The sequence below is a fragment of the Delphinus delphis genome, chromosome 3, assembly GCF_949987515.2.
Source record: "Delphinus delphis chromosome 3, mDelDel1.2, whole genome shotgun sequence".
Classification (NCBI taxonomy): Eukaryota; Metazoa; Chordata; class Mammalia; order Artiodactyla; family Delphinidae; genus Delphinus; species Delphinus delphis.
The window spans coordinates 97,662,083-97,683,570 of NC_082685.1; the positions used below are offsets into that span (position 1 = coordinate 97,662,083).

The 21,488-nt window shown below is 39.3% G+C and overlaps 2 protein-coding genes across 2 annotated transcripts in view; one reads left to right on the top strand and one right to left on the bottom strand.

Annotated features, from left to right (window-relative positions):
* KIAA0825 (KIAA0825 ortholog) overlaps positions 1-7,204 on the top strand; it is a 401,025-nt gene extending 393,821 nt beyond the window's left edge. Inside the window, exon 22 of the mRNA XM_060009154.1 lies at positions 4,531-7,204. Within this exon, the coding sequence (XP_059865137.1) occupies positions 4,531-4,551 (21 nt within the window). The 3' untranslated portion in view covers positions 4,552-7,204. The remainder of the gene's footprint in view (positions 1-4,530) is intronic.
* LOC132423422 (uncharacterized) overlaps positions 1-21,488 on the bottom strand; it is a 58,838-nt gene that overhangs the window by 21,868 nt on the left and 15,482 nt on the right. The window lies entirely within an intron of this gene.

Below are 21,488 nucleotides of genomic sequence, written 5' to 3' on the forward strand. Positions count from 1 at the left end.
GCATGGGGAAAGGAAGTGGAGCTTCCATGCTCTCTCTCCCAGCATGCCACTCTCCACAAATCTCCATGTGTTTACCAACTTGGAATCTCTCTGAACCCTCTCCTTTTAGATTTTTATGGAGGCTTCATTACACAGGCATAATTGACTAAATCATTGGTCATCGGTGATGGAATTTAATCTCCAGCCCCTCTCCCCGGAGGTGGAGGGTGGGACTAAAAATTCCAGCTCTCTAATCATGTGGTTGGTTCCACTGGTAACCAGCCTCCAACCCTAGGTGCTTCCATTAACATAACAAAAGACACCTTTATAGCTCTCCGCACAGTAAATTCCAAGGGTTTTAGGACCTCTGTGCCAGAAATTGGCAAGAAGATTAAAATTTATTTCTTATTACAAATCACACTATCACAGCACCCGACCTGTGGACTGATTGCAGAGGGAGGAATGTGAGAATGACTGCAGAGTAAGTTGTCCCTTAACTGGAGACTGACAGTGCAGACAAGATTGGAAGTAGAGGCGTAAATTACTTTGTGAACTTCAGACCCTGTGTTACTGAGTGTGGGGGGCTAATGGTCAATTTGAATAAGCGAAAAATATATATATGAAAAAATATATGAATGATGAATATAATTGGAATGGGAGTGAAAATAACATCAAGAAGTTGAATTTAGAGAGCTTGGGACGAAAATGAATCTTAAAGATACTGAATTACTGTTTGGGAGACATGAATTACAGATGTGGAGACAACATCTGAATATGTGGGGTTAGATGTGGGGCTTTCCAAGAGAGAAGAGAAAATAGTCTAGGACTGAATCCTGAAGAAAACCCACATTTATAGGACAGCAGGAAGAAGAGAACAGAGACATAATTTTCCCCTCTGATTTGAACCTCCCTTTGAAGCCAGTCTGCACTGTGCTGTATGGAGGAGAAGGACAAAAAGGGTTGTTTGAGAAGAATAAAGTCCAATATGACTTCACTTTTCACTCCTCAGATACCAACTAGTAGGACAATTTGAAATCATTAATTTGGCCAGATGGTTAATGTTGTTTAACAGTGAAATTAACTAATAAATAATATAAAGCACTTTGTAAATATGAAGTACTACATAAATGTTTAATAACATTAAATCAGGAGGCTTATTTCTAGTTACATTTTTATATCCAAGTGTTTTATTGGTGTTTCAGGAGAAATGCCAATAATATGATCGAATGCCATCATTATAGACTGTACTTGAAAAATACAACAAAGGGATTACAGGAGAACAAAAACAGCCCTGGCCATGCTAGGCTGAACAGAGTGAACTGGCAAGAAATGTCTCCCTTGTGAAAAACAAGAGGCAACAACAACATGATCATAGAAATGTATAACTGAACACTGAGTAAAACCACTGTAATATGTAGCAACTTCATCTTACCCACATGTTTATAAAAACAGGGAATTTATCAGATAAAACGATGTGAAGGGCACAGGGTAGGAGAAGGAAGATCAAGGTAGGAGCTGTGGGGAAGCCACTTGATACAAGTAGAGTCTCATAAAATAATAGCAACATTTTATGAATTCATAGCTCATCTACTATTTACAATAATGCCTTAAGATGTATACCATGAGAGGGTGGGAGGGGATATGGGGATATATGTATACATATAGCTGATTCACTTTGTTATACAACAGAAACTAACACAACATTGTAAAGCAATTATACTCCAATAAAGATGTTTAAAAGTTGCTAAAAATAGCATCCCCTATTTTGCATATGAGACAGCTAAGGCACAGAGAGGTTAAGAAACTTGCCCAATATCACACAGTCAGTAAAAGGCAGAATCAGGATTCAAACCTAGACAGTGTGGCTACAGTGTCTGCTGGGAGGAATCTGGGAAAGGTTTTATTTCCCTGATAAAATGAGTCAGGTGCAGCTCTAGCCCCTTCCTCCTTTTTCCTGCCTGAAAACAAGGACATGATGCTGAAGCTACAACAGTCACCTTGGAACCATGAGGTAAAGGACAAGAAAACACAGAGGCACCAGCCCTGCTGCTGTCAAGCTACATAACCCATGCCAGTAGTCACCCACCTCTGGATTTCTTATTATGTGAGAAAAATAAACACTTGTTTGTGTAAACTACCATAGCCAGGATTTCTGTTATTTGCAACTTTAACCAATATGCCAAATGATCATGATACTACTACTAACAGTTATCACTTATTGAGTGTTTGCTATGAACTGTGCACTACTTTGTATATTTTATGTATACTTAGTCATTTCATTCTGACAGCAACTCTATGAAGCAGGCGCTGTTATTATTCCCATTTTATTGATAAGGAAACTGAAGTACACTTCATCTGGCTTGCCCAAGGCCACACAGCTTATAAGGGATTCAAATCCAGCACCTGACTTCAAAACCTCTACTCTTCAGCAAATAGTATTCTAAGCAGTGAAACACTAAACACTATTTCAGTTAAAATCACAAATTAAATAGGGATGCTTCAACGTTATTTTGGAGATTCTAGAGCACATATTGCTCAGCAAGGATGCTATTGACATTTCAGGAAGACAACTCTTTATTGTTTAGGTTTGCTCTATATTAAAGATGTTTACCGTCTCTGTTCGCTGGGTCCTAGAAGCACTCCCTACACTGTGTCAACCAAAAATGCTCTCCACATTTCCCCATAGGGAGGTGGTGTCACCCCAGTTAAAGCCACCATTCTAGAACATTATTCAGCAACATTCTCTGTAAAAGTCCAAATAGTAGAAAATTTAGGCTTAGTAGGACAGTTGGTCTCAGTCAGTGTCACTCACAATTACTAAAATCTGACACTGTAGAGTGAAATCAGTCATAGGCAATACATACACAAATGAGCATGGCCGTGTTCCTATCAAACTATTTTGACCACATTTTACAGATGAGAACTCTGAGGCATAGAAGAGGTTAAGAAACTTGCCTGAAGTGATTCAACTAGTACGTGAGGGGTATGGATTCATCCCAAAGACAGAGTGATTCCAGAGCATGTGCTCTTAATCAGGATACTTTTGAGTTCACAGATTTTAGATGTTTTTCTCCTAGTAGAAGGCATAGTGAATGCCTCAGAGAACTTCTCACATTCCAGATTCTGGCCCTCCTCCTCTTGCCTGGTGTTGGTTGCTCTTTCCTGCAGTAAGGGTCCCCCAGGACTTGCTTCTCTGACAGTAAGGACTCATGCTACCGTGGACACACTTTATGCTTAACCACTCCCCAAGCATGGCTCTCCTGGTTGGCTCTGACACACAGCTATCCACAAACGCCCCCAAATAAAAGATTCTCCCAAACTGATCACTAGAACAGTTACTTTGCCATATATATATCTCACCTCCTAGGGCTGGCCAGGCATTGAACCCAACACTCCAACAAGGAAACCTGTGTGGAAACAGGGATCCTATTAGCAGGTTTCTATGGAAAATGCAATGCCCTTGCCTCCTTTTCACTACTCAAACAAGATCAGAACAATCTCTCCCCAAATTGTTATCCTTTCCTCGTGTATGACAGGCTGTTTATTATCTAGGAATTCTGACTATAATAAAATGGGGGAACTTCTGGAAAACATTCAGTGAACAGCTGCTTATCTGTTAGAAATCCTATCCCCTTGAAGCCCTTCTAGCAGAGGGTCTTTTAGGATTATCAACACTGGTTTTAAAATCCTTTTGAGACAGCATATCATGGTTGATGGCTTAGGGGCTGGTAAAAACAGGAATGAGGAAAAGAAAAAGGAAATATATGCAGACGACTCCATGTTGTAGTGCTGGATTAAGTATGCCATGGCCATTCCTGGGGCAGTGGCATATATAAGAGAGGAAGGAAGGATTAACAATTCTTGGGTTATTGTGATATTTACTTTGCAAGATTATATACAAATATAGTTCCATATCCTAACATTTTGTTCTGTATCTCCCAATCATCCAGAATTAGAAAGTCTTTAGTCTTTTCTTTTTTTTTCTTTAGCAAATGCTCTATGGAACCTTGCTGACAATTTGCTGCTTTTCTTGGGTGATTTAACTTGATTACTTGAAATCTGATCTTATTTCTAGGAATAGATGGACCTGCCTTTAAGGTGTATCCAATTCAGCTTGGTATTATTCTTGTGGCTAAAGTCTTCCTGGCAAATGTCTCTGCAACTTAAAGCCACTGATATGTTGATCAGTGAGGGGAAAATACTATGAAAAATATTTGCTTATTAATTGCTAATTCTAGATGTATTCATATGCATGCATATTCTGGGAAGCCATACATTTTTTAAATATAGAAATATAGAAAACTCACTTAAAACAATACTTAGAAACTTCCCCCTGGAGTAGAGCTGGTTTGACTCTACTTCCGTTCCCCCTCTCTTGGCCCACTCTGCAGAAGCAGTGCCAAGGAACTATGTTGCTCAAGAGGCACTGAGTAAAAGAATAAAGGACAAACACTCAGTAAATCAGTGACTGCTCATATTCAACCCTGAAAAACTGAGTGTTGACTGTAGTTTGGAAGTTACAAAAATGCTAAGATGTGATTTTTCTTTTAGGTGGGAAATGAGGAAGGATGAAAGACTAGAAGAGGAAGAAAAAGCAATGCTGGAACATCTAAAACTAATGTGTACCATCCAGGACTCTTCTGCCTCAGATAACACAGAGGAACAGTAATCTGCAGAAAACAGCAACAGTTTTATTTTAGGAAATAATCACATGTAATGGAGTAGGATTTTTACTCTAGTCAGAATGAACCTCTGATGGGCTGTGAAGCGTGAAACCAATGACTGAGTAATCTCTGAACTGAAAAAGAGTACAGCACGTAAAGAATAAAATGCTACATATTTTTTATTTTTAAAATAATTTCAAATGTTTTTCTTTCCTCAGTCTTTCTCTTAATATGATATAACTACTGCCATCTCGTGTTCCCTTTGAATTATTTTTTTTCTTTCAGTCTTGAAGTATCTATGGCAATAGGCAAAATGTTTGGAAATCTTTTCCCAAAGGATTTTTAAATACAACATTTGGATGTTAAGTTGGAGTCACATACCCCCCTGAGGGTCAATTGAAAATTTCAAATTAATTTTGTAGCCATAGCCCAAGTCCAGGTCTTAATTGCCTCTAGTACCCACCACTTTACCAGTCTCCTTTCCCACAGCCTCTTCCTCATCCAATTTATTTTAATCAGAGCCACAAAAAGCACTCTCTTGAAGTATACCTTTAGTAATATCTATGCCTACAGTGGTTTTTCAAACATCAGATTCAAACTTCTAATCATATCCTATCAGAACCTATACCAGCAGTGCCACGTTCAGCGAACTGCCTGTCATCCAAGCCACACGCTTGCCATTTTCCCCAACTAGAAACCATATTTCTCCCAAAATCACGTTCAAAATTCACTCCAGCAATCTCGTTATCCATAGTTCCGTAGTTTCTGTTACTTCTCTTATTTCCATTGCATTGATACACACACACGAACACAGGCACACACACACATGAAGGAAACAGAACGTGTACTAGTGCCTCTATGCCAAGTAGGGTTGTATTTACTATATTCTTCCCATCAGTGCCTGATATTAGATTAAAAAGACCTTGAAGGCTTTACAATATAATATGAAATCTCCCTTTATAGCAATAGTCTCCCCAGATACCTACTATAGAGTTATTCATCTAGCGGGCAGTTAATAAACACAGTTGTTTAAATGGCTGTCATTGTAAGAAGACAGCAAAGACAATTAGACTGTTGAGCAACCTATAGGACATCTGGGAGAAGCCTTATATCATGAACTATTTTAGACCATATGACATTGAACATCATTGTTTCTGATGTTCTCAGGTTATTCATGTTCCCACATTCTGTGATTTTTATAAAATATGTATAGGCTACATGATTTCCAAAGGAAAGTACTTGGACATTTTTCAAAGAGTAAAGCTTGGAGTGCAGAGGACACCTTAGAAAATCTCTTGCATTATCCTCTTACATAAAAACACATAAATGGCCATGTAGCCAGCTGCCTTCCAAATAACACATTTTACTTTTAAAGAATGTACTTTAGTTGGCCAGTATAATCATAAACCAAGTGTTTAAAGACATGGTTGAAATAATTTCTAAAAATTTTATGCAGACCATTTAAAAAATGCTAAGAAATTTTTATGAGAATTAGACTTTCCACATTCTCTTATCTATAAACAGTTACTATAACAAACATAAGGCAATGGTTGACTTTATTCCTTCAGCTTAGTGATGGTCTATACTAAATCTGCACAACTGTATTTTATTAGAATAGACACTAAAATAGAAAGTCAAAAAATAATGAATTGATCCAAAAGCTAAATAAAATAATCTTATAAAGTTATAGGATTTCACATTTGGCTCCTTTTATTTTCTAATATATCTAAGGATCATCTGTTAACACTATTTTTTATTGAATCTGTTCACTTCTGTATTAATCCTGGAAAGTGATTTAGTTTGTCTTGAAAAAATGTCTATATGGCTCCCTTCCAAAAGGAAAGAAGTATAGTAAGGGGAGAATGAGATAAGTTGAAAGGAGAGAAATGTAGAAAAGAGAGAAGAGTTTGCATTTGATTTCTCTTCTATGCTTGATCTATGAAATTACTGTAGCCATAAGTGCAGTAAAATTTATAATGGGGAAATTTAAATAAGTTATTGTTTTATCAGATCATTTTGTCTTTACATTTGATATGTTTCTTAAAGTATGATAAAAAGTGGTACTCCAAAACAATTACTCTTTCTCACATTTTTGTATAAGTTAACAATAAGAATGAAGCCTAATATTTTATAACTATATATGCTTATTACAAAAATGTTATCTTCCTATAAAATATTATCTTCTTTCTGTGTTTTATTTAACTGTATTTTTATGTAATTTTAAAGAGGTATCTATTATTGGCCTAGCAGTGTTAAAATAGTATGAATTAATTTCTAATAAAATACATTTTATTCTTAACAACACACGTTTGAACTGTGCAGGTTCACTTATATGCAGATGTTTTACTGATATGTACTACAGTACTCCATAACATTGAATTGATTGATCTGTGGATGCAGAACCATGGGTTACACACAGGATAGGTACCCCTAACCCCTGTGTTGTTCAAGGATCAACTGTATAGATGATAATGTGTATTTCAGATATTTTACATTTGTCATGTTGATGAAAAAATGTTATAAAACTACCAACCAAGAAATAGGAAAAGTAAATCACTGTTTTGTCTATAACATCTGCTTACTCTAAATATCCTACTATGTCAGTTCACAGATTCTTGAGTCAAAGCGAGCTTCAGGTAGTTTATAATAGGAATTTCTTATAAAAAGTATTTGTTTTTTTAAATGATTTTAATGATTCTTGAAATAGTTCATAATGTTTAAAAAACATTTTAAAAGTTGTATTTAGCCTTAAAAAGGAAGGAAACCCTGTCAACATTGATAAACTTTGAGGGCATTATGCTAGGTGAAATAAGACAGTCACAAAAAGACAAATGCTGTATGATTCTACTTATATGAGGTATCTAAAGTAGTCAAATTCATAGAAAAAAGTAGAATAATGGCTACTCAGGACTAGAGGAAGGGGAAAAGAGGGGTTGTTTAATAGGCAGAGTTTCAGTTTTACAAGATGAAAAATGTTCTGAAGCTATGTTTTACAATAGTGTGAATATATTTAACACTACAGAACCATACACTTAAAAATGGTTAAGATGGTAGATTTTATATTATGTCTTTTTTACAATTAAAAAAAAAACTGGTAAAAGTGGTATCTCTACTGATGAACTTTCCTAACATGATGCCTGAAAGCTTTTAAATTTGAATGGGGAACTATGAGACCTGTATATTCAGTATCAGCTATTATTCCACACAATGATAAAAACTATCTGCTTTGCCTTTGAGAAATGTTTTCAACAGCATCATCAATAAAGCAGTAAACTCTTGTTTCTCCAGAATTTAAAGAATCCAAAACCTTGTACTGATATAACCCTTTCCCCTCAAAATATCGTAATAATTATTTGTAAGAATAAAGATCTGTATCAGTAATTACTACAGCATAACAATATTATCATAATCTGGCAGCTTGAAACAATACACATTTATCACCTCATAGTCTCTATGTCCAGTGTCTGGGCATGGTTTAGCTGGGTTCTCTGCTTAGGATCTCACAAGGCTGCAATGAAGGTGTCAGCCAGGTCTGTGGTCTCATCTAAGGTTCAACTGGGTAAGGTGCCACTTCTAAGTTCACATCATTGTTGACAACATTCATTACCTTGCAGGCTATCAACTCAGGGCCTCAGTTTCTTGCCATGTGAGTCTAGCCAAAATGGCCTCTTTGTTCCTCAAAGTTAGTAAGGGACAGAGAGTCTCCTTGCAAGATCAATGTTACAATTGTATGTAACATAATCACATGCATTTAATCATGCACATTCCATCTCCTTTACCAAATTCTAGTGGTTAAAAGCAAGTCACTCATCCCATTCATACCCAGGAGGAAGGGATCACACAATAGTGTGAATGCTAGGAGGTGGGGATGATGGAAGCCACCCTGGAGTCTGTCCATCACAAGTTAGAATTTAGGCACTGAAATATCCTACATGGGGGGACCAGCAGAGAAGTGGAAGTAGGGCTGGACTAGGAATAAGAACTGGGAGTTAGTATTTTTTGTCATTTATTAAGCTGCTACTATAAGCCAGGCTCTGTGCCAGACTCTCAATGAGTACAATTTAATCCACTCTAAGCACTTAATGAGGTCTGTGTTGGAGTCCCATTTGAGATAATAAGAGTTGTAGATATGTGAAAAAACTGACCCAAATTTTAAATAAAGATGCACAGTGAGGTTCTGGTTCAAGATGGCAATGTAGGAATAGCCTGAACTCACCTCCTCTCACAGACGCACTGAATCTGCAGCTACATATGGAACAAATTCCTCTGGAAAAAAAACCCCTAAAAACTAGCTAAGTGATAATTACACATTGAGCAAAAGAGAAAAAGCCACATCAAAGTGGGTAAGAGAGGCTGAGACACAATCTTGTCATAAACCTTGCCACTGGTGGGGTGACCCACAATCAGGAAGGGACTCAAAACCTGGAGCTTGAGGCCACATCAGACACCCCAGCATTTAAGACCTGCACCTGTGAGATGAGATCCCAAAATATCTAGCTTTGAAAACCAGCAGGGCTTGCATCCACAAGATCCACACGGCTGCAGTGATCTGAGAAATGTCTATTAAAGATTCATGCGCTAGGACTCATCCTGGGCCAGAAACAGAAGCACCTGATCTCATCCAGACTTTATGTGAAAGAGGCTCATTTGCTAATCTTAAAGCATCTGCCTGAGGGACAGGCATCTAACTTAACACAAATTTAGGGGCCTGCTGGGATACTCTTAGGGACAGATGCTGATGGGCATCATTTGTTTTCTTTCCAGTGGGTGCCACCTTTCCAGTCCCCCTCTGTCTCACCCCAGCAGGCAGGTGCCATCTGCATACTCTCCCTCTGCCATGCTTCAGAGTGCTAGTATCTCCTGGATGAACTTTTACAAGCATCTGGGGCCACAGCTTCTGTGGTTGCCGTCAAGGGGACACCCAATGATCTCCTGGCTTTGGCTGCCACGGAGGGCTTGTGTTCCTGGGTCTCACTGGGCTGTAACAATTGAAGAGAGAGATCTCCACAGACTGCCAGGCCCATACATAGCAGACTAAAACACATACATAGTCTTTCTAAGAAAGAGGCCTATTGGCTCATCCAGGAGCTTTGGCCTGAGAGAGGCAGGCTTCTGGTTTAGCACACATCTAGGCGGCCTCTCAAGGAATGGAGGCTAGTAAATGCAATCTTTGTGCTCTCCTTCTGCATCACTCCAGCTCACTGACATCTCCCAGAAAGAAGATTATTACCCTTCTCTAGCACCCCCAACTTTTGCAGGTGCCACCAGGGGACACCTCTATATCACCTGGCTCTGGTGGTCAGCTGAGCTTACAGTCACAGGTACCACAGGACTGTAACTAATGGAGAAAAAGGTTTTATACAGCTATCACTCCCAGGGTACAAAAAGAGACAACAGGCCAAGGAGCTCGAAATTTCTGTGAAAGAGGCCTATTAGTACATCATCACAGCTGCTGCCTGAACAGCAGGCCTCTAATTAAATACACATCTAAGGGCTGATTGTAATCCTTTCCATAGACCTAGGAGGGTGGGTGCTATCTTTGTGCTCTCTCTCTGTTGTGCTCCAGAGTGCCATTATCTTTTGGAGGAGAGCTGGTTTACACTTCTGGTGTCTTTATGGCTTCCACTGAGGGGATGCCCTTTGATTGCCTAGCTACAGTGGCCAGGGGTCACCTGGTGTTCCTGGGTCCCACAGGACTGTAACAATCAAAGAGACAGTTCTTGGCAGGCTACCACCTTCAGGGCACAGATAGCAGACTGAAACACAACCTTAGTCTTTCTGTTAAAGAGGCTATATGCTTGTCCTGGAGCCTAAACCTGAGGGGCAGAGTTCAGGTTTGGCACACATCTAGAGGTGTATGGAGGCGCTCTCAGGGAAGATATGCTTGGGAACCATCTTTGTGCTCTCCCTTTGCCTCACTATTGCTCACTGGTATATCCCAGACAGGAGTCTATACACTCATCTCGAACCCTGAATATTGTGACTGCTGCCCATGGGACACTTCCAGATTATCTGATTCTGGTGGCTAGTGGGGCTTACGCTTGCAGTCCCACTGAACTGCATACACTTGCATACTTTAAAGGGTGCTACATGAGGGTCTGGCTTCTGATTAGCCTAAATCTAGGTGTGGACTGACTATCCCCCCTTTTGGGACACTGACAGGTCTTGGCACAACCTCAACTACTGTGAGCTATTAAAAATAAAATAGGCTGTTTGGACAAGCACAAAGGTTTGAGAGACAACCAAGAGCCAGGCCAGGGTTGAATGATGAAGTTAATCTCCCACACTACATCATTACTTCAAAACTGGAGAGGTAGCTGTTGCAAAAAGAAAAGAATATGTTCCAAAGGAAAGAATATGAAAATACTTCAGAAAAACACCTTAATGAAATGGGGGTAACTGATTTACCCAATAATGGGTTCAAAGTCATGGTCATAAACATGCTCATTTGGACTTAGGAGAAAAATGGATAAACATAGCCAGAATTTCAACAAAGAGTTGGAAAGTACAAGAAAGTATGAAACAGTAGTCACAGACCTGAAGAGTACAATAACTGAAGTGAAAAATATACTAGAGAAATTTAAGAACAGACTAGATGAAGAAGAAAGGATCAGTGAACTCAGACACAGAGCAGTGGAACTCAACCAGTCAGAGTAGCAAAAAGTAAAAAGTTTGGAAAAAAGTGAAGACAGTTTAAGCAACTTATGGCACAACATCAAGCATACTACCATTTGCATTATATGGGTCCCTGAAAGAGAAAGAGAAAGGGGCAGAAAACATATTTCAAGAAATAATGGCTGAGGACTTCCCTGGAGGCCAGCATTATCCTGATACTAAAATTAGACAAGGAATGTAACAAGAAAATTACAGACCAATATCTGTGATAAACATAGATGCAAAAATCCTCAACAAAATATTAGCAAACCAAATCCAATACATCATAAACCATGATCAAGTGGAACTTATTCCAGGGATACAAGGACAGTTCAATACTCACAAATCAATCAACATGATATATCACATTAACAAATTAAAGAGTACAAATCATATGATGATCTCAACAGATGATTTCATTTGATAAAATTCAACATATGTTTATGATAAAAACTCTCAACAAAGTGCATATAGAGGGAACATACCTCAACATAATGCAGAACATATTTGACAAGGCCATAGCTAACATCATACTAAATGGTAAAAAGCTGAAAGCTTTTTCTCTAAGACCAGGAACAAAGCAAAAATGCATATTCTCACCACTTTTCTTCAACATAGTATTGGAATCCCTAGCCAGAGAAATTAGGCAAGAAAAAGAAATAAAATGCATCCAGGGCCTCCCTGGTGGCGCAGTGGTTGAGGGTCCGCCTGCCGATGCAGGGGACGCGGGTTCGTGCCCCGGTCCGGGAGGATCCCACATGCTGTGGAGCGGCTGGGCCTGTGAGCCATGGCCGCTGGGCCTGAGCGTCCGGAGCCTGTGCTCCGCAACGGGAGAGGCCACAACAGTGAGAGGCCCGCGTACCGCAAAAAAAAAAGCATCCAAATTAGAAAAGGAAGAAGTGAAACTGTGACTATTTGCAGATATATACTATATATAGAAAATCCTAAAGACTCCGCTAAAAAACTAGAACTCACCTCCCCCCATGAACACATTAAAAATACAATGACACGTGGAACAATTCTCACCAAAATCTAACTGGAAACTGGCAGGAAGACTCCTGTACAAACAACACTGTGAGAAAGATCCACACGCAATCAGGTAGGAAGGGTTGCAAAGAAATCAGGTAATGCCCCTGGGAAGGGACTTAGAGGAAAAGGGAAAATACATGGGCAGAGACCCACCCTGGGGAGTAAGTGGTGAGAGCCATAGATTGGGTGCCCCAGTCCTGGGTCATATACCAGGCAGGTGAGCTCCCTTAGCTGGCTGGAGGACAGCAGGGACTAATAGGGCTGTGGAAGCAAGGACTCTGTTCGTGAAGGGTGCACGTGTGTTGGCCTGACACAAAGGCAGGGCAGAGAGGGCAGTTAGAGGACTTCTCTCGTGGCTGCTGGGTTTCCTGTGATTCCTTGGCACCTGCCCCAGTCTGATCCAAAGGAATGATCCAGCTCCACTTACTCCACAGTGTGGCATGGGATCTAGGGCTGCCATGGCTGGGAAGAAAACTTGACTGTGGTACACAGAGGTGATGTGGTCCTGGGGTGGAGCCTGGGTGGGACACTGGTGGCCACTGTTGGTGCTTATTCAAGCAGAGTATCAAAACCAGCACAGAATTCTGCAGCAGCTCTACTGCAGTTCACACGCTGATACACTGCTGAGAGTCCATGAGGGAACCACTTGCTTGGCAAAACAGCTCCACAACAGGGCAGGGGTGGTGCGGGCTGGGGGCAGTGATCAGCTGTGAGGGACAAAATGGACTTCCACTTGAGGTTGCATCTGAGCAAAGTGAGGGAAACAATTGCAGGCACCTGTACAGGAAGTACATCTGAGGCAGCTTAGAACTCGGTCTGGGGCCAAAAGGAACTGAGACCATGTGTGGGTCCAACCCGCTTCAGAACTCCCCATGCTGGGGAAAGGGTTCTGGTGCTGGGAGAGATGGAAGAACATACTTAAAGGGAACTGAGTCAGCCTGGGCATGACCCTAAGTACTTCCACTGCAGCAACATGGGATCAGACCCTGTCCCTGATAGGGTGGAGATAACCATTAAGCAGAGAGGAAGTCTCACTTCATTCCAGTCCTCAGCTCTAGCACCTCCATCTCTATCCCCACATCTTACTAAGGTGATAGCTGCTAAAAAAACTGTTAAAACTAACAAATGAATTCAGTAAAGTTGCAGGATATCAAATCAATATACAAAAATCTGTTGCATTTCCATACACTAATAGCAAACTGTCAGAAAGAGAAAGTAAACAAACAAAAAAACAAAAAAACTATTTACAATTGCAACAAATTTAACCAAGGAGCAAAAAGACCTGTATACTGAAAACTGTAAGACATTGATGAAAGAAATTGAAGATGACAAAATAAATGGAAAGATATACCATGCTAATGGATTGAAAGAATTAACATTATTAAAATTCCATACTAAAGTCTGGACCTGCCGAAGAGACAAGCGACTTTTTCTTCCCTCTTTGTTTCCTGGTGAGTGAGGAGAGGGGATTAAGAACGCTGCTTAAAGGAGGTCCAGAGACTGTCGCGAGCCGCGGCTAACAGCGCGGACCCCAGAGACGGGCATGAGACGCTAAGGCTGCTGCTGCCGCCACCAAGAAGCCTGTGTGCGAGCACAGGTCACTATCCACACCCCTCTTCTGGGGAGCCTGTGCAGCCCGCCACTGCCAGGGTCCCGGGATTCAGGGACAACTCCCCCGGGAGAACGCACGGCGCGCCTCAGGCTGGTGCAACGTCACACTGGCCTCTGCCGCAGCAGGCTCGCCCCACACTCTGTGCCCCTCCCTCCCCCCAGCCTGAGTGAGCCAGAGCCCCCGAATCAGCGGCTCCTTTAACCCCGTCCTGTCTGAGTGAAGAACAGACACCCTCCGGGGACCTACACGCAGAGGCGGGGCCAAATCCAAAGCTGAGCCCCTGGGAGCTGTGAGAACAAAGAAGAGAAAGGGAAATCTCTCCCAGCAGCCTCAGAAGCGGCGGATTAAATCTCCACAATCAACTTGATGTACCTGCATCTGTGGAATACATGAATAGACAACGAATCATCCCAAATTAAGGAGGTGGACTTTGAGAGCAAGATTTATGATTTTTTTCCCCTTTTCCTCTTTTGGTGAGTGTGTATTTGTATGCTTCTGTGTGAGATTTTGTCTGTATAGCTTTGCTTCCACCATTTCTCTGAGGGTTCTATCCGTCCATTTTTTTTTTAATTTTTTTGCTTAATAATTACTTTTTAATAACTTTATTTTATTTTACTTTATCTTTGTTCTTTCTTTCCTCCCTTCCCTCCTTTAGACAATGAATCATCCCAAATTGAGGAGGTGGACTTTGAGAGCAAGATTTATAATTCAATCCCCTTTTCCTCTTTTTGTGAGTGTGTATGTGTATGCTTCTGTGCGAGATTTTGTCTGTATAGCTTTCCTTCCACCATTTGTCCGAGGGTTCTATACGTCTGTTTTTTTTCTCTTAATAATTATTTTTTTTATTTTAATAACATTATTATATTTTATCTTACTTTATTTTATTTTACTTTATCTTTTCTTTCTATTTTTCCTTCCTTCCCTCCTTCCTTCCTTCCTCTTTCTTTCTTTCTTTCTTCCTTTCTTCCTTTCTTTCTTCTAATTCTTTCTTTCTACATTTTCTCCCTTTTATTGTGAGCAGTGTGGATGAAAGGCTCTTGGTGCTGCAGCCAGGAGTCAGTGCTGTGCCTCTGAGGTGGGAGAGCCAACTTCAGGACACTGGTCCACAAGAGACCTCCAAGTTCCACATAATATCAAACAGCGAAAATCTCCCAGAGATCTCCATCTCAACGCCAGCACCCAGCTTCACTCAACGACCAGCAAGCTACAGTGCTGGACACCCTATGCCAAACAACTAGCAACACAGGAACACAACCCCACCCATTAGCAGAGAGGCTGCCTAAAATCATAATAAGTCCACAGACACCCCAAAACACACCACCAGACATGGACCTGCCCACCAGAAAGACAAGATCCAGTCTCAACCACCAGAACACAGGCACTAGTCCCCTCCAACAGGAAGCCTACACAACCCACTGAACCAACCTTAGCCACTGGGGACAGACACCAAAAACAACCGGAACTATGAACCTGCAGCGTGCAAAAAGGAGACCCCAAACACAGTAAGATAAGCAAAATGAGAAGACAGAAAAACACACAGCAGATAAAGGAGCAAGAAAAAAACCCACCAGACCTAACAAATGAAGAGGAAATAGGCAGTCTACCTGAAAAAGAATTCAGAATAATGATACTAAACATGATTCAAAATCTTGGAAATAGAATAGACAAAATGCAAGGAACATTTAACAAGGACCTAGAAGAACTAAAGATAAAACAAACAACAATGAACAACACAATAAATGAAATTAAAAATACTCTAGATGGGATCAATAGCAGAATACCTGAGGCAGAAGAACGGATAAGTGACCTGGAAGATAAAATAGTGGAAATAACTACTGCAGAGCAGAATAAAGAAAAAAGAATGAAAAGAACTGAGGACAGTCTCAGAGACCTCTGGGACAACATTAAACACACCAACATTTGAATTATAGGGGTTCCAGAAGAAGAAGAGAAAAAGAAAGGGACTGAGAAAATACTTGAAGAGATTATAGTTGAAAACTTCCCTAATATGGGAAACAAAATAGTTAATCAAGTCCAGGAAGCACAGAGAGTCCCATACAGGATAAATCCAAGGAGAAATATGCCAAGACACATATTAATCAAACTGTCAAAAATTAAATACAAAGAAAACATATTAAAAGCAGCAAGGGAAAAACAACAAATAACACACAAGGGAATCCCTATGAGGTTAACAGCTGATCTTTCAGCAGAAACTCTGCAAGCCAGAAGGGACTGGCAGGACATATTGAAAGTGATGAAGGAGAAAAACCTGCAACCAAGATTACTCTACCCAGCAAGGATCTCATTCAGATTTGATGGAGAAATTAAAACCTTTACAGACAAGCAAAAGCTGAGAGAGTTCAGCACCACCAAACCAGCTCTACAACAACTGCTAAAGGAACTTCTCTAAGCAAGAAACACAAAAGAAGGAAAAGACCTACAATAACAAACGCAAAACAATTAAGAAAATGGGAATAGGAACATACATATCGATAATTACCATAAATGTAAATGGACTAAATGCTCCCACCAAAAGACACAGATTGGCTGAATGGATACAAAAACAAGACCCATATATTTGCTATCTACAAGAGACCCACTTCAGACCTAGAGAAACATACAGACTGAAAGTAAGGGAATGGAAAAAGATATTTCATGCAAATGGAAACCAAAAGAAAGCTGGAGTAGCAATTCTCATATCAGACAAAACAGGCTTTAAAATAAAGACTATAAGAAGAGACAAAGAAGGACACTACATAATGATCAAGGGATCAATCCAAGAAGAAGATATAACAATTGTAAATATTTCTACACCCAACATAGGAGCACCTCAATACATAAGGCAAATACTAAAAGCCATAAAAGGGGAAATCAACACTAACACATTCATAGTAGGGGACTTTAACACCCCACTTTCACCAATGGACAAATCATCCAAAATGAAAATAAATAAGGAAACAGAAGCTTTAAATGATACATTAAACAAGATGGACTTAATTGATATTTATAGGACATTCCATCCAAAAACACCACAATACACATTTTTCTCAAGTGCTCATGGAACATTCTCCTGATAGATTATATCTTGGGTCACAAATCAAGCCTTGGTAAATTTAAGAAAATTGAAATTGTATGAAGTATCTTTTCCCACCACAACACTATGAGACTAGATATCAATTACAGGAAAAGATCTGTAAAAAATACAAACACATGGAGGCTAAAAAATACACTACTTAATAACGAAGTGATCACTGAAGAAATCAAAGACGAAATAAAAAAATACCTAGACACAAATGACAATGGAGTCACGACGACCCAAAATCTATGGGATGCAGCAAAAGCAGTTCTAAGAGGGAAGTTTATAGCAATACAACCCGACCTTAAGAAACAGGCAACATCTCGAATAAACAACCTAACCTTGCACCTAAAGCAATTAGAGAAAGAAGAACAAAAAAACCCAAAAGTTAGCAGAAGGAAAGAAATCATAAAAATCAGATCAGAAATAAATGAAAAAGAAATGAAGGAAACGATAGCAAAGATCAATAAAACTAAAAGCTGGTTCTTTGAGAAGATAAACTGATAAACCATTAGCCAGACTCAACAAGAAAAAAAGGGAGAAGACTCAAATCAATAGAATTAGAAATGAAAAAGGAGAAATAACAACTGACTGCAGAAATACAAAAGATCATGAGAGATTACTACAAGCAACTCTATGCCAATAAAATGGACAACCTGGAAGAAATGGACAAATTCTTAGAAATGCACAACCTGCCAAGACTGAATCAGGAAGAAATAGAAAATATGAACAGACCAATCACAAGCACTGAAATTGAAACTGTGATTAAAAATCTTCCAACATACAAAAGCCCAGGACCACATGTCTTCACAGGCGAATTCTATCAAACATTTAGAGAAGAGCTAACACCTATCCTTCTCAAACTCTTCCAAAATATAGCAGACGGAAGAACACTCCCAAACTCATTCTACAAGGCCACCACCACCCTGATTCCAAAACGAGACAAGGATGTCACAAAGAAAGAAAACTACAGGCTAATATCACTGATGAACACAGATGCAAAAATCGTCAACAAAATACTAGCAAACAGAATCCAACAGCACATTAAACGGATCATACACCATGATCAAGTGGGGTTTATTCCAGGAATGCAAGGATTCTTCAATATACACAAATCAATCAACGTGATACACCATATTAACAAATTGAAGGAGAAAAACCATATGATCATCTCAATAGATGCAGAAAAAGCTTTTGACAGAATTCAACACCCATTTATGATAAAAACCCTGCAGGAAGTAGGCATAGAGGGAACTTGCCTCAACATAATAAAGGCCATATATGACAAACCCACAGCCAACATTGTCCTCAATGGTGAAAAACTGAAAGCATTTCCACTAAGATCAGGAACAAGACAAGGTTGCACACTCTCAACAATCTTATTCAACATAGTTTTGGAAGTTTTAGCCACAGCAATCAGAGAAGAAAAGGAAATAAAAGGAATGCAAATCGGAAAAGAAAAAGTAAAGCTGTCACTGTTTGCAGATGACATGATACTATACATAGAGAATCCTAAAGATGCTACCAGAAAACTACTAGAGCTAATCAATGAATTTGGTAAAGTAGCAGGATACAAAATTAATGCACAGAAATCTCTGGCATTCCTATACACTAATGATGAAAAATCTGAAAGTGAAATCAATAAAACACTCCCATTTACCATTGCAACAAAAAGAATAAAATATCTAGGAATAAACCTACCTAGGGAGACGTTAAGACCTGTATGCAGAAAATTATAAGACACTGATGAAAGAAATTACAGATGATACAAATAGATGGAGAGATATACCATTTTCTTGGATTGGAAGAATCAACAGTGTGAAAATGACCTTACTACCCAAAGCAATCTACAGATTCAATGCAATCCCTATCAAACTACCACTGGCAATTTTCACAGAACTAGAACAAAAAATTTCACAATTTTTATGGAAACACAAAAGACCCCGAATAGCCAAAGCAATCTTGAGAATGAAATACGGAGCTGGAGGAATCAGGCTCCCTGACTTCAGACTATACTACAAAGCTACAGTAATCAAGAAAGTATGGTACTGGCACAAAAACAGAAAGATAGATCAATGGAACAGGATAGAAAGCCCAGAGATAAACCCATGCACATATGGTCACCTTATCTTTGATAAAGGAGGCAGGAATGTACAGTGGAGAAAGGACAGCCTCTTCAATAAGTGGTGCTGGAAAAACTGGACAGGTACATGTAAAAGTATGAGATTAGATCACTCCCTAACACCATACACAAAAATAAGCTCAAAATGGATTAAAGACCTAAATGTAAGGCCAGAAACTATCAAACTTCTAGAGGAAAGCATAGGCAGGCCACTCTATGACATAAATCACAGCAAGATCCTTTTTGACCCACCTCCTAGAGAAATGGAAATAAAAACAAAAATAAACAAATGGGACCTAATGAAACTTCCAAGGTTTTGCATAGCAAAGGAAACCATAAACAAGACCAAAAGACAACCCTCAGAATGGGAGAAAATATTTGCAAATGAAGCAACTGACAAAGGATTAATCTCCAAAATTTATAAGCAGCTCATGCAGCTTAATAACAAAAAACAAACAACCCAATCCAAAAATGGGCAGAAGACCTAAATAGACATTTCTCCAAAGAAGATATACAGACTGCCAACAAACACATGAAAGAATGCTCAACATCACTAATCATTAGAGAAATGAAAATCAAAACTACAATGAGATATCATCTCACACCAGTCAGAATGGCCATCATCAAAAAATCTAGAAACAGTAAATGCTGGAGAGGGTGTGGAGAAAAGGGAACCCTCTTGCACTGTTGGGGGGAATATAAATTGATACAGCCACTGTGGAGAACAGTATGGAAGTTCCTTAAAAAACTACAAATAAAACTACCATATGACCCAGCAATCCCACTACTGGCATATACCCTGAGAAAACTATAATTCAAAAAGAGTTATGTACCAAAATGTTCACTGCAGCTCTATTTACAATAGCCCTCAGATGGAAACAACCTAAGTGTCCATCATCGGATGAATGGACAGAGAAGATGTGGCACATATATACAATGGAATATTACTCAGCCATAAAAACAAACGAAATTGAGCTATTTGTAATGAGGTGGATGGACCTAGAGTATGTCATACAGAGTGAAGTAAGTCAGAAAGAGAGAGACAAATACCATACGCTAACACCTATATATGGAATTTAAGGAAAAAAAATGTCATGAAGAACCTAGGGGTAAGACAGGAATAAAGACACAGACCTAGTAGAGAATGGACTTGAGGATATGGGGAGGGGGAAGGGTAAGCTGTGACAAAGCGAGAGAGAGGCATGGACATATATACACTACCAAACGTAAGGTAGATAGCTAGTGGGAAGCAGCTGCACAGCACAGGGAGATCAGCTCGGTGCTTTCTGACCACCTAGAGGGGTGGGATACAGAGGGTGGGAGGGAGATGCAAGAGGGAGGGGATATGGGGATATATGTATACATATACCTGATTCACTTTGTTACACAGCAGAAACTAACACAGCATTGTAAAGCAAGTATACTCCAATAAAGATGTTAAAAAAAAAATCATGTATCTACACAAATGAAAGAAGGCAGGAAATATGTAAATATATAGATAAATATAAAAGATGATGTTTCTTAGTTTTAATATCTTTTTTTAAGATAATGAATGATTTAAAGCAAAAGTGATAACAATGTATTATAACATTTTCAACATATGAAGAAATAAGATATATAACATGAATAGCACAAAGGTTGGAAGAAGGGAAATAAAGTATACTGTTGTAAGGTCTATACTATATGTGACATATAATATTACTTGAAGGCAGAAAAAAAAATTCCATACTACCCAACGTAATCTACAGATTGAATACAATCCCTATCAAAATTCCAATGGCATTTTCCACAGAAATACAACAGAGTCATATACAAGGGTATCTCCATAAGGCTAGCAGCCAATCTAAGAAATCAGCAGGACAGAAGGAGTGGCATGATATATCCAAAGTGTTGAAAGAGAAAAATGTGCAAACTAGTATACTCTCCTCAGCAACATTATCATTTAGAATCAAAGGAAAGATAAATAATTCTCAAATAAGAAAAAACTAAAACAGTTCATGAATACTAAACCCACGCTAAAAAAATGTTAAAGGGTCTTCTCTACGTGGGAAAGAAGAATCCATAGAAAATGGAAAATCCCACAAGGAAAGGCAAATACAAAGAACTGAGGATCAACTACTTAAATAAGCTTTTACTTTAATTTATTTAATACTTAAATATGTATGAAGATTAAAAGAGAAAAGAAATGTAGAAACAACTATAACTACAATGAAAAGTTAAGGGATAAACATGAAGATGTAAAACATGACATCAAAAATACAAAAAGTGGGACTTCCTGGTGGCACAGTGGTTGGGGGTCCGCCTGCTGATTCAGGGGACACGGGTTTGTGCCCTGGTCCGGGAGGATTCCAC